The following is a 15000-nucleotide window of genomic DNA, read 5'->3' as shown; positions in this document are numbered from 1 at the left end:
TGTGCGCGCCAGGGTGACCCAGCGCTCCGATCTCCGCCAGAGTTCGAACATTCCTGGATGAGAATGTATTGTGCGGTGTGGCTTTGTGACAACATGCAGAGCTACTGTAATCATGCATAGCTGAAGATGATGGCATTGCCTTTTCATTTGTGTACAGGGATTTCGTATTTTTCCTGCAGTTTGTTTGCAGGTCATATATAATAATTAATTGTGCATACACAAAATCACGTTTTATTTTATTTTCAGGGACCCACCCCCTTCCCATAAAATACTTTTTTTTTAAATGTTTTTTTAAAAAATGCGGTTCAATAATTGTTACTTAACTCTATCGCTTTCAACTGTTAGACAATTCTCGAAAAGTAGAAATATATATATATATATATATATATATATATATATATATATATATATATATATATATATATAAGGAAACTTTCCTTTGTTGCGGCAAATTCAATGAAGGTATTATTTTACCAGCATTGCCGGCGCCACACACAAAAACCACATCTATTGACAGAGCTGGAACAGGCTCAGGCAGTAGAGTGCCGGTGGAGGCGAGACCGCTCACAGAAAGCGGAGGGGTTTGGCAATACCACAGAACCCCAAGGGCTTTCTTACACCTGTTAATTAGATCCCAAGAGAGGTAGTCAGATCCATATTTACTGCAGCAGAAACGAAGACGCTGGGTCCTAGTGCCTCACACGTTTGAGGCATGGGGGGCAAAAAGGACAGCCCAACAGAAGTGGAAATATACCAAGCAAGCCACACACCCAGGACTAGGCCATGCGCAAAAGCGACAAGGGAGGGGTAGTACTTATTACAAATATCAATAAGCGTGATATAATATATATATATATATATATATATATATATATATATATATATATATATATATATAGAGAGAGAGAGAGAGAGAGAGAGAGAGAGAGAGAGAGAGAGAGACAGAGATAGCTACGTATCACTTATATTTGAGCATCAAAAGAAACGTATCACTTAGCATATATTTGGATAAAATTCCCTAAATGTGATCAAAAAATGGCAAACTGTTTTAGAGTAGGTGTAGGCACTTTTTTATTGTGCTAGTTAATACTTGACATTCTACTGTCTGAAGTTATGGGGGAAGGGGGATACTGTGAAAGTCACAGGCTATTAGCGTGTGCGGCCGCCGTTGGAAGCAATACAAGCAGTACATCTGGTCGGATGCAGTTTTGTGGAATCCTGGCCCATTCCTCTTGTAGTACGTGGATAAGCATCTACCTGTTCAGTGGTCTCCGAGCTCTAGAAGCCACACGTCTCCCAGTTCGTGGCCTGTCATTGAAAGAGTGTGTCTGGTTATACCGTCTCACTAGGTTTGAAATTGCTGGCTGTGAGCACCCAAGACGGCTAGCCACAGTACGCTGCCCTAGTCCAGCCTCCAACATGCCGATTGCACGAAGGCGCTGCTCTCTTGACAGACGTGGCATATTGTTCTTTTTTTTTTCCTGTGATTTTCTTTATTGCTTTTATTCAAGCTTGCAATTCAGCAGCTGAAATCACTCCATATCCAGTGTCCAATCAACTGTCTCGCTAATTAGGTGATTAAGTGCATGTGCTTCAGTCATAGTCACTCAAGCGTGTCATGGTCAAGGATCGAGTGATCGAGTGATTAAAAAGAAACCAAAAACAACGTCAGTGTCCATTATTATTATTATTATTATTATTATTATTATTATTATTATTATTAAAAATAAATGTGTCATATAGTCTCAAAGTAAATTCAAAGCAGTACAATGTTCAAATAGACGCGATGATAAATAGATTTTAAATATGTCATCATCTGATTGGACTATTGCCCAACTGTCCGTTCGATCAATGCGTGTGCAATTATTTCGTGCTACAACTCCGGTCACCATTAACACTGCTATTGTTGTTTTGTTGCATTGGTACGTTTTAAGCAACGCTATGAAGTTTCTTCCGCATTAAAGTAAATGTAATTCAAGCGTATAATTTCAGGGTTTTTCACGCCTTTGAAAAAAAAAAAAAGCGTAACATGTCAGATTGAAAGGTACCGGAGCGCACGGTTGCTGTACCATAAGATTATGAATTAATATTAATGGTTCTATATCATGATAATCCGAGGAAAGGGTGGTAGGTAGACCTATACATACATACTGAAAATGTATATTTTATTAAATTTATTTTGTCTGTTTAGCATTGTGACCAAACAGGCCTAATAAATGTTGAAATGCTGCATTTTAAAAGTCAAATGATGATAGTGTGTGTATGTGTGTGTGTGTGTGTATTATTTGTGAATAATGACGTCAAGTGCAATGTGTTCACGTTTAATGATGCACCGTGGGGTTTAGCGTCGGTTTTTAATAAAGGAGCCGCAGCTGTGCACAACTAAATTAAGCCCTGGACTTCACAGCGCTATTAAACTACAGCCCATGTTTCATGGTGATTTTCTTTTTGGTGCAGGGACTAAAATGAGTCTTGCCGCCTGAAGAGTGCATTCCAGCTCCCAGTATCGAAAGCACTTGCCGTTCATGTCATTTATATAAAAAATATCAACATCAATTTTAATTACTCCATGGACTTGGTCATTGTGTTAAAATTTCAAAATAAATACAACAAACGTTCTAGATAAAAAAACAATGTTAATTTGTTTAATGCAAAATGCTTATTCTGCAGGTGAATGAAGAGACAATGAAAAAATACATACACCGCAAATCGGCTTTATTCTTTCAGCCAATATATCTCAGCTCTGCTTTAGTAACATAGAAGCGTTCTGTTGTTGAAGGTTCTTTTATATGTTATGAAATATACAATAGAGGCAGCACATATTATTATTATTATTATATTATTATTATTATTATTATTATTATTATTATACAACTGCAAATACAGTGGAATTAGGGTCAAATTAACCAATTTTCGTTTTGTTGAGGTGATAACATATTTTCTAAAATATAATTTGTGTTGTTGTTAATGATGAAAATATGCATGTGTGTGAATAGAAGTCCTTAGCTGTTCTAAAGGTTTTGAAAGTGTTACTCTGGCTCCAGCGCATAGACCTCTGGGGCTGATCCGCTTCTCTGTTTGAGTCTGCCAGTGATGTTTAATTTATAACATGGTTTATTCATGATACAAAATACAATTAACTAAACATTGAATTTGTTTTCCCATCACTGCGCAATATGTCTCCAACTTGCAGGCATTTTAGATCTATTCTGTATTTATTATTATTATTATTATTATTATTATTATTATTATTATTATTATTATTATTACAAAATTAGTTAGTGACCATTGCGATATACACACACACACACACACACACACACACACCACACACACACACACACACACACACACACACACACACACACACACACACACACAAGGACTTGACCGACCACAGTACTAGCTACAGTGAATTGAATTGTGTTCATTAGCAAGGGCTATTGCCCAGCTTGTTAGCATAATAAATACATAAATAAATAAGTAAATACAATGCAATTTATTAAATTACATTTATTTACTTTAAATTTCAGAGGTTATATTCAACGGAACTCACACAATGAAATGTTGCAACAGCGTAACGGTTGCATACCACCATGATAAACGCATAATAAAGGATATGCAAGCACCGCAAAAAGTGTGATAAGGAATTTGTACAGTAGTGGTAAACTGAGATCAAGGATAATACAATGCAAGATGAGAACACGGGGCAATGGCAGATCTGCTGTGCGAGTTTCCCCTGGCCGTTCTGGCGGCAGACACTGAACGATGTCCTTCCTCTTCCAGGGTTTTTGGTGCCGCTATCTTCTTCACCTCGATTCTGAACATGCTCATCCCCTCGGCGGCTCGGGTGCACTACGGGTTAGTGATCTTCGTCAGGATATTACAGGGGCTCGTCGAGGTACGTGGAGATGCCTCGCTACTTTTTCATTATTGATATGTATTTACAATATTGAGCCACTTCAAAGTGCAAGGAATCTTAGCCACGATAACAGAAATAGTAAAACATTTTTTTTTTCTACTTGTGGTTTCTTTATGCACAGCCATCTCCTCCAGTTTCCCCAAAGACCAGGCAGCTTTTACAATGCAATTTACTACCCTAATCCCAGATTTCCTGCAGCGCACTTTATATTTGGCAGGCAAATATCAAATGTAAAAGAGAAAGGTGCCATTTGCAGCACTAATTTACACAACTCACTTGTATAATATGATATTAAATCAATGCTACAGGAAATAGCTGTCTGCTTTGTAATTTCAAGAGATTAATGTTGTGAGGGACTGGGTTGCCATCTCTGCCGACACCTGTTAGATGTAAAATGTGATAAAGTTGGAATCCTTTTTAATTACTCTGTGAAGCAATTTTAACACAGGCACCATGGCGGCAGTCAAGAAAATTGACTTTTGCAAGAATACAAAATAAACAGGTGAAAAAATGATGCAGAAGCAACACCGCAGTATAATCTCAGTAACTAAAAATACAAGAGCAATTTTACAAAAAACACAAAACCCCCCCCCCCCCCCCCCCCCCCGTATTTATAATTAAAACGCAATTGCTTTAAAAGCTTCGACGTATAGAAAAAAAGAAATAAATAATTAGGAAATGTCGAAGTGAAGATGGTGCTTAGCTGCCATTTTGTTCAATAAACATGCCCAGGGGATAATTAAATCATAATTTTTCCATCCATTGGAACATGTAGATGAAACACACAGGTTTTGTAGGTTATCAGCCATCAGGGACTGTGTTGGAGAGTAGTGGAGAGTTGGATTGAAAAGCCTCTCACAAGCGGACCCAGGCCCTCACTGTGTGGTATGTTTCCACTGACCCTCTACCTGCACCTTGGCAAGCCCAGGGCAGAAGCAGGCTGTGTGCAAAGGAGGCAGGTCAGCCTGGGGTTGCAATGTCGAGTGCTATTCGTCAGTGCAGTAGAGTTATGTGTGATTTAGTGAAATTTAACTGTGTAAGCACGGAGGGATAGAACAGGGATATGACTCCATTCAGTTTGGACCTTACCTTTTGTTTGATTTCCAAATCCCCTTCCACTAACAAAAAAGGATGTCTGACATAAAGCTCCATTTAAGTTGATAAAACCGACTCCAATTCCCAATTATGTAGGAAGATCCATGATGAAAATGGTTATGGACTATTTTTTTAAAGAGTGCTTGCAAACATTCCCTAAAAAGCTAGAGACTGTTTTGATACAGATGAGAAAGGATTCATTTTTATAAACTTTCCTTAAGTGACCCTCAAGCAAGGAAGTCATGTCAATTTGAAAAAAAAAAAAAAAAGGTTTCCAAAACAAACCTTAGCAATTAACATTTGTCAATAGTTTGATTGTCTGGCAATTAACACATAATGCAAATTTAATAGAAAAATCTCTTCTTACCTAATAACTAACTGATCTGTTTAAATGTGCTGCGAATCTGTAATTGAACCCATTAATCTTAAATAAAACCTAATTTACAGGAACAATGTCATTATAATTCAATCTTGTCTGGGAGTCACACTGAATCTCAAGCAGCCTCAGAGCTTCAGTGGAATGCTATTAAAACCAATCTGCAAAGCATTCTCTTGAATGGCAAAGCAAAATATGGAGACATCCATGTATGTTAGTTTATATCTGTAAATGCAAACTGCTCTCCACCACTCACTAAAGAAATGTAGGAGCCAAGCTTTTTGCAGTAAAACGCTAGATTTGTACTTCATTTGAAGCTAATGCTCAAAATGGGGAATTACTGGCGACACTGATAACCAGAAAACTAATCCCAATTAGTACTGTACAATACAATGTTGTGATTCAATTCTTGTGCACTCATTCATCCAGTAATAAGCATGTTTCATTCAATAATCTCCATTCTGATGCCTGAATGAACCTGGATGATCATTCATTGCAGTGTGGCTTCCAGAACAGGTGTTTAGGGATTGTAAAGCTGCTTTTTTTCCCATTTTCAGCTATAACTTTTAACCTCTCAGGAGTGCTGAATTCAGAAACACTAAAAGAAACCTTGAACTGGAAGGAAGTCTTTTCTTTTCTTGATTTCTTCAATGTAAGACACGTTTGTCATTTTCATGCTTCTTTCTAAGCCTTCCAATTTAACAGCAAGGACTAGGAACTGGGTTTGCTTTAGTGGGGTTGTGACCGATTCTCTTTACAGGGAGTGACCTATCCAGCCTGCCATGGAATATGGAGTAAATGGGCCCCACCGTTGGAGAGAAGCAGACTAGCTACAACTTCCTTCTGTGGTACAGAAAACCATTTGATTTAAATATATGAATACAGGAGGAACCCCCATTTCACACTAGACCAATTTAAAGTGCAACTGGGGGAGTTTATGGTTTCTTGACCAATGCTTTGTTTGAGCTCTATCACATGGAACTTTCTCCCATAAGGATGAATCTTTACACTAGCTGCAAAAAAATCTTGCTGAATTTAGAAATATTGTACTAAAACAAACTTACTCTCAATGGCAATTGTTTTGACTCAAAGTCTTTTTGATGACCTTGAAAAAAAGACTTCTGGTGAAAACGTTTGCCATTCAAAATAAGTTGTAGTATTTCTAGAATCTGAAAGATCCCTGGACTGCAATGTATGTAAATGTATGTGGTCCACGATGTGTATGTTGGCCCCTTAATATGCCATCTCTCTCTTTTGACAGGTTCCTATGCAGGAGCTGTGATAGCCATGCCTTTAGCTGGGATCTTAGTGCAATATAGTGGGTGGTCTTCTGTCTTCTACGTTTATGGTATGTTCAACATCAAATGTTTCTATTATGTTAAGTTTGACAGAGAGACCTAAAATAAACAGCTACTATGGGTCATACCAATTGAAGTGAAAAAGGGGGGGGGGGGGGGGGGGGGGGGGGGAATTTGACCATTTGTCTCCATCAATTACTTTTTTGTTAGAAAGCTTTAAAATGACATTATCTTTTATGTTACTGTCTAGGTCAAATATCCTCAAAATGGGCATTTTTGCAAACTACAGACTCATCTCACCCTAGACCCATTTCCTATATCCCCCATGGTTTATCAAATGGAGGAAACATTCTTACCAGAATTTTGCCAACTTAAACTCAGATGAACCCTCTCTGCTTTGCCAGCTGTGCCATGTGTTCACAATGTAACCCTGAGCCCCGCTTGTAGCTACAGCCCCCATGCTCTTTCTCTGATTGTGCTAACAGGGTGTTTTGGGATATTGTGGTACATGTTCTGGATCCTGGTGTCCTATGAGAGTCCGGCTGTCCACCCTACCATCACAGCCGAGGAGCGCACCTACATCGAAGAAAGCATCGGGGAGAGTGCTGGTCTCCTCGGACCAGCAGATGTAAGTCTGAAAAGTGACCACTAAACGACGGTGATAAAAAACAAAAAGCATGAATTCCTTCTGCCAATCTGATCTCGTACATTCTCCTGCATGGAAACCAATGAAGGTGGCAGTAAAATGTTTGGAAAGGAGTTGATCACATCCTTGCTTTCACTTCTTCAGTCACTTTTTGGTTTCCTCTTTTCCTAAATTCTCATGAGACAATTATACCGCAGGAGACAGGGTCAGCTGTTCAGAATAATTTCAGTTGTTCTTTAAGCTTCAGCTGAGCACTATTGTGCTTGACTTATTTTTTTCTAGCTGGCAACCAGCTTTCTTAATATCGGTTGCCTCCCAAATAACTTGCTTCTTCATTCCAATTTCCCACTAAAACAATATTTTATGAGGCGTAGTACATCTGTCAAGCCAAAACATTAAAGGTTTTTGAAATTGTTCCACCTTCATATAATCAAATACTTTGCTGTTGGTAAGTGATGGATTGATGACAATCTGTCTGTGCCATAGCGGTGCTTCGTCTGTGTGGTGTAGGACGGGTGGAAACAGCCACACATTAAACTCGGTGTGCTTAGAAAAGGAAAACTATCCTGCTGCTGCTGCTGCTTTTCAGGTGTTAATTGGTTGATTGATGGAGTTCTGGTTGTGTCAGTTCTGTCACAACAATGCAAACCAGCAGGGGATTCATTTACACAAATATCTTAAATGTCATTAGGTGCATTGACACAGTGCAAGACTGCAATTTCCCAAACAGATTGAGCTGAAGCATCCCCCCCATCCAAGAAGTCATTTACAAGCACAAAGGAACCCTTTCCCCTCATGGCATCTGAACACTTTGATAATTGCAAGATATACACATTGCACTCTGAATAGCTGTGAACTGCATAAGCAGATCATACAAGAAGGCACCAGCTACAGTATATAATGCCTCTTTTCCACTGTACACCGAGCCCTTGCGGTGTGATTAAGGGGAGCCTGGGTTGTTTGTGGACTGCAGAGCTGAGCAGTGCTACTCACATCACACGCAACAAAAGACAGTTATTATTAATTATTGTTATTAATTAATTCAGCTTGCCAAAAGATGTGCAAACAAATGGTGTTCAAAAATGAATAGACCAATGGCACAGCTGTCGCTGTATTTTGTAAATATATTTAGGAATGTATTTATAATCAACACAATTTACTGATTACATCAACTTAATAAAGTTAAATTAGTTCTGTTGAAGGCGAAAAAAAAGGTTTTAAAAATATGATTTGCCAAAGATATCCCCTTTAAGGATAGTTTGTATTTTTTCTAGTTGTTTTTTGTTTGGGTGCTTAAAAAAAGAAGCTATGCAGACTAAACAAGAGCTGTAGTTGTATGCATGGTAAAGCTAGATTTTATTTGACTGTATTTTTGTAAATAAGTTTTGAATGTTTGTATTTCATTTTTATTTCTTTATATTAATATAATAAAGGATAAGGATGAGAAATTTGGTAGAATTTTGTGTTTTTGAGTGTGTTGTTTGCCTCAAATCGTTAGAAATTCGGACATAAACTTTCTCAATTCTGACGCACGACTCCAGATCTTCCTGAACACTTCTGTCTTCCCACAGAGAAACTAGAGCCTGCACTTCCTCAACGTACCAGGCTGTACTTCTCATCACACTTGCTGCCTGTCATGTTGCTTGCTGTTTGTCTTTCTGGACTGTACTGACTGTTTCCATTAAACAAAGGAAAGCTAGAGATTCCTGGCTGGCACAACACTGGCATTGATGTGTCTCCATGCCTTGATCAAGGTAACATTTTATTATTATTCCCATTTCATTTCAGAAGTACAAGACCCCGTGGAGGAAGTTCTTTACTTCCATGCCTGTCTATGCAATCATTGTTGCAAACTTCTGTCGAAGCTGGACTTTCTACTTGCTGCTAATCAGTCAGCCTGCCTACTTCGAGGAGGTCTTTGGGTTCGAAATCAGTAAGGTACGTGTTGGGAAAGCAAAGCTGGCCAGCAGTTAAAGGAAGCAGGGATCACGAAGTGAGATCAATATAATGAACAGATGAATGCAGTGTGCCCTCATTATTTGTTGATTTGACAGACAATGTTACAATGTATTTGGTATTCCAATAATTTTTGTATTGTTAGGCTATTGAACTAATTCGGGTTACAGCACTGTACCAACAGTTTCAGTGTAATTACACAATCTTACCTGAACATAACATTTAGAAATACTAAAATAAACTAAAATTCAGTGACAAACGTTAGCAGTTTTATATATTTATATATATATATATATATATATATATATATATATATATATATATATATATTCATTATATTGAATCATGTAGTCACCTGTTTGCAACACGTGGTGGTGTAAATCATATATTGGCATGTACATTTATTGGCTGAAAAATGAATAAAAGGATGCACACATTCAATTCACATGTGACGCATCCCGAGATGTAAATGAAGGATATGCCCTTTTTATTTGCACTTTAATTTATTTTCCGTTTGCACTCATGACCATTGAAGCAGCTGAGCCAGGCTGTGTCTGGGGCTCTCGTTCTGTTTGCATTTGCATTCATTAGTTGTGACCTGTCAGTACAGAGCACCACAGGGAAGTGTTTAATCTGCCATCTGAGCTACAGCTCTGCCGCTGTGATTTGCATCTTTTAAGATTTATGTGTATCAGAACTTTCTGTAATTACATACTTGTGTCTCTTAAATGCTAATGCACAGCCTATTTGCTGTGTTCTGCAGTTATGCATAAAATACCCCATTGGAGAGAATGTGAATTAGCACAGAGGTGAATGTTATAAATCTATTTGGATCCGTTCTTTACCTGTGACATGCACAGACTGATGGGGGGGGGGGAAGGGGGGGGGGGGGGGGGGGGGGGTGGGGGGGGGGGGGGGGGGGGGGGGGGCGGGGGTAAGGCTTTAGAACAAGACAGACACTTGCTGCAAGATGAAATGCTGTGTTAAACATTTTCCCTTTCTGTCGTCCGTCCCGGTTGAAATCCAAGCTCCTCTCCGCTGAGTTTTATCCAGCAATGGAAACCCCACTTTCATCTTTTCTGTGTGATCACTTGTTTTTGTTTCACTGTTTAAGGTTGGCATGCTCTCAGCTCTGCCACATCTCGTTATGACAATTATTGTGCCCATCGGAGGACAGATTGCAGACTACCTCAGAACCAAGAACATCGTTTCAACCACCACCGTAAGGAAGATCATGAACTGCGGAGGTAATGCCTATGTCACAGTCACATACAGCAACACACCTCACCAAATAATGCTACAAGGCCACTCAATTAACCCCTTCAGGTACACAAGGAATTGAGCGCTTGTTGTTCAAATGTTTTTTTCTTAAAAAACATTCGAGTGACTCAAGTGTCACTAGCAGGAAACAGTATATTTTAAACCCCTGTTTTGTGCACCATCTCATTGCAAAAATAAAAAAAAGTTAGCATAATTTTTATTTGTGGGACACAAATGTCCCTTCTACCTTAAAAAGGTTAACACCATTGCCACAGTGTAATCTTTGGAAGATGCAGAGATAAAAGTGTTAAGTACAGATTAGTTACCGCCTTCCTGTCAGACTAGATGATCCCACGGGAAACACCAACATGCTCATCCTAAAGTCCATGTTTTCCACGGTTCTAATAAAATGTTTTTAATGGCCTGCAGGTTTTGGATTGGAAGCAACGTTTCTTCTCGTGGTGGGATACTCTCACAGTAAAGGCATTGCCATTTCATTCCTGGTCCTTGCAGTGGGCTTCAGTGGGTTTGCTATATCAGGTAAGAAGCCCTTTCCTGCTAATTTCTTTATCACCAGCTGTGCTTATACCAGTGTTTGCAGAGCCATTAATTGCAATGAAGGTTAATGCCATTGCAACAAGGCTATGGGTCATTGGTGAGGGGGCAATGAAAAGAAAGGGGACTTTAACAAAATCTTCCATGTCAACATTCAATAATTTGGTGGTGTCCGTACTGTAACACACTGTAACAACGGTATGTTTTAAACACAATTTGTGATTCCCTTTTACAACTTGATATTATATGATATATATATATTATATATATATATATATTATATATATATATATATATATATATAAACTGAGTACTCCAGTGAGAATTCTTTGTACCGCATTGTAATGTGCTTCAGTGCATGTTCGATTTTCACACCCTTGAGAGAACCCCATTACAGTCACTGCCTATTGTTGGCCGCCTTCACATCTTTAATAATTTAAAGCAGCACCACTCAGGTACCACAGACCCAGTGAGTTAAAAGGGTCTTCGTGGGAAGCATTGGCTGCTTTTCTGAGAAAGCACAGAGGAGGATTTCAGGGTATTTTATTTCAAGCAAGCACAAAGGCAACAACATTTTTTTTTGTAGAACAAATAATAATTGAAAAGATATAAAAAACAGCAAGACGCTGCTCAGAAATTAGGACAGTAGATGTAGTTGTTTCTTACTAGTTACTCACAAATACACTTTTACTACTCTTATTAAACATTGCATCAAAACATGGTCCTCAGTCTTGTCAAGTATAAACAAACACACACTTTTACTCAATTTAGTATTGATTTATATTGCACCTTATCATGCCAAGGCTTCCTCAAGGTTATCTGTTTAAAAATGACCCTAACCATAAAGATTCTTCCAAGTGTGAACTACTTCTGTTCAAACCAGAACCATACAGGTAATCCCAAATCCATGTATCCAGAGAAGCATGGTGCCAGTGGTTATTTTCCTTTTCCTTCCATAGGATTCAATGTCAACCACTTGGACATCGCTCCACGATATGCCAGCATCCTGATGGGCATCTCGAATGGAGTGGGAACGCTGTCAGGAATGGTGTGCCCACTGATAGTCGGGGCAATGACGAAGCACAAGGTACCATACCGTTTCTACCAATGAAGAATGCAAGGTGCTCACTAGACTAATAGACAATGATATAGGATGCATGCACACTGTGACAATCACCTTCATAAAAGCTGATATTTAAAATGCTTCCAGTTTAAATATCAAACAAAATGTTATTGAGCCAATTCAAACTGCAAGCCACCTGCAACCTTCATCAAGTTGCTATTTTTGAGAAGTGATGAACTTTAGACTAGAGGACCAGCACTAAGTTCACCACAGAAGTCACACAACTTCTGTTCTATCGGTACACTTGAAACCCAGGAGTTGGTTTGCTAATTTTATGCATGTGAAGTTTCTGCCGGGAGATGTCGGGTGAACCATGGCTTGATAATAAACTTGTGTTCTTGTCCACAGACTCGAGAGGAGTGGCAGTACGTCTTCTTAATTGCTGCGCTGGTCCACTATGGGGGAGTCATCTTCTACGGGATCTTCGCTTCGGGAGACAAGCAGTCGTGGGCAGACCCCGAGCTAACGAGCGAGGAGAAGTGCGGCTTCATCAATGAGGACGAGCTGGCGGAAGAGACTGGGGACATTACTCAGGGCTACAGCAACCTGGGGATGGCCAGGACCTACGGTGCTACAACTCAGCTTAATGGAGGGTGGCCTGACGGCTGGGAAAAGAAAGAGGAGTATGTGCAAGAAGGACAAGATGCTCACCGTTACAAGCAAGAGGAGGACTACTCATAACAGAAACAGGATACAGCTGATTTTCTTTTGTAGTGTTCGTGACGAAATTCCATTGTGGTTGTTTGCACAAAAAAAGTGGTGTAAAAAAAAAAAAAAAAAATTTTAATATATATATATATATATATATATATATATATATATATATATATATATATGTAAACACATATCAAAGCGGCGGTTGTAATTTATAAATGAATATATTAATTTAAGTGCAATCTGTATAAAATTGTGACACATTATCACCTCTATTTAGGCTTACCCGTGGTAGAAAGACTGTAATTGGCAACTCATCCTCACTGTATGAGCCAATATCCCGTTATACCACTGACCGTTTTAGTATCAAACGAAGAAAAAAAACAAAGCCTTTTTAAAATGTATTATTTAATACACTTATTAGCAATGTCTTGGCCTTCCTCTGTGCTGTGTTTTACATGTCGTAGACGGCAAAAAAACACGATTTAGTTTTCTACGGAGCGTCATGGTCTACAACTGTGTCAGGGATTTGTCTGCCAAACAGGTCCTTCATATTTGTGTGTTTACAGTGATCAAAATGTAGATAACAGAACGGGTACTCCTGCCCAAGAGTGTTGGGAGGAGTACGGCGAACAATGTGAATTAAAAGATTTTACTCAGATTTATAAAGCACACTTTCGTAAAAGACGCTATGTTTACACACACGTTTAGCTTTGGAGGCCTCGAACAACACTGACATATAGGTTCATCATTTTGACTTCCACTGAAGGCATATCGGTCAATAATTTAGTGAGCCAAGCACTTACTATCACCAGGTTGCACAACAAACCAAAGGTAACATCAAGAGTAGGATTCTAGGAGGACCATCGGAAAATATCACTTTAGCTTCAGTACCTGTTTTCATACTGTATTTAACAGACTTGCAGCTTTTGGTGTACCAAGCAATAAACCCATGTTAATGGTTGGTGTCACCCCATCTTCTGAAATATATGTAACAACGTAGCTTTATGATGATGTTTCGAGGGTTGTGTTTAAAATAATAATAATCATAATTAAAAAATAGTCCGCAGTCTATTCAAGCCTTTGGGTAAATGACACTGCGGGGCTATGAATGGATGGTTCCCAAGACTCAAGTCAAACATTCTGTTAGTGTTCTGTATGTTCTAAGTAATCTTATTTGAATGGGTGTTTTATTTTTTTTATTTTTTTGGAATGTATTAGTGCTAGTGGTTGGAGATCCCCCTACCCCCTCGTGCAGTTGCATTGTGACGGCGTGAGGATTGTTTTCAGAACTGTTTCACAAAAAAAAAAAGGTTGCTTCTTTGCTTTGTGCCTCAAAGTCATGTAAAGTGTGTGTGTGTTTTTTTTTTTTTTTTTTTGCTGTGTTTATTGGAGAGGTGTGGACTATGTCACCTTTGTAGCTGTCAAAAGTGTTAATAAAATGCTTTGTTTGTTCTTTTATAATTAAAAAAAAAAAGATGTGGCCAGGTTCTGTGGGAATTGCTGCCATGGGGCAACTCTTGCAATATCATATTGTGTTAAACAATAATATCAATGTGCCCTTCCCTTAGGCACAGTTTCCAATCGAATATAATTCAGTCAATGCATTGGAATGGGAAGTGTATTGTTCTGTTCAACTGGTGTGATTTCTTTCTGTATAATAAAATGTTTCAACTCAGACCTTTTTCACATATGATGCTATAACATAAGACACACAATCTTATCCTGGAACCCAAAGCAGTCAACTGTACAGACCCCAATAATGAGGGTTTGGGATCATTCTCGAATGTGCCTTAAATGCAATTCAGTATGGTTTCCACAATTCGGTATGGTTGCCACATTCTAGCTTCAGCTTCTTGCACATGTCTAATAGACCTCCAAACAATAAGCAAAAAACAAAACAAACTTGTATCCCAAAATAACAACACACTTCTTTTGCCATGGTGATCACTGATATGCTTCTGCTCCATAAATTTTGAATAGACCTTTGATTGATGTAATTTTGAGAGCTTTTGAGTAAAGACTATTGAAAATAAGACTCAGGTAGGTCTGGAGATCACAGCGAACATGAAGGTTTATTTGTTGAACAGTTCAGTTAACTAGATACAGGTTTGA

General features: G+C 38.7%; 1 protein-coding gene across 1 annotated transcript in view; it reads left to right on the top strand.

The window, feature by feature from the left end:
* LOC121329599 (vesicular glutamate transporter 2-like) overlaps positions 1–13032 on the top strand; it is a 17730-nt gene extending 4698 nt beyond the window's left edge. Inside the window, exons 4-12 of the mRNA XM_041275263.1 lie at positions 3787–3901; positions 6154–6241; positions 6655–6741; positions 7177–7319; positions 9126–9275; positions 10408–10540; positions 10983–11093; positions 12068–12195; positions 12580–13032. Of these exons, the coding sequence (XP_041131197.1) occupies positions 3787–3901; positions 6154–6241; positions 6655–6741; positions 7177–7319; positions 9126–9275; positions 10408–10540; positions 10983–11093; positions 12068–12195; positions 12580–12912 (1288 nt within the window). The 3' untranslated portion in view covers positions 12913–13032. The remainder of the gene's footprint in view (positions 1–3786; positions 3902–6153; positions 6242–6654; positions 6742–7176; positions 7320–9125; positions 9276–10407; positions 10541–10982; positions 11094–12067; positions 12196–12579) is intronic.
* Positions 13033–15000: the final 1968 nt, after the last annotated feature.

Source organism: Polyodon spathula, chromosome 17 (genome assembly GCF_017654505.1).
Source record: "Polyodon spathula isolate WHYD16114869_AA chromosome 17, ASM1765450v1, whole genome shotgun sequence".
NCBI classification, from domain to species: Eukaryota; Metazoa; Chordata; class Actinopteri; order Acipenseriformes; family Polyodontidae; genus Polyodon; species Polyodon spathula.
The sequence above is the reverse complement of the archived record's forward strand: the minus strand, read 5'-3'. Positions and strand labels throughout refer to the sequence as shown.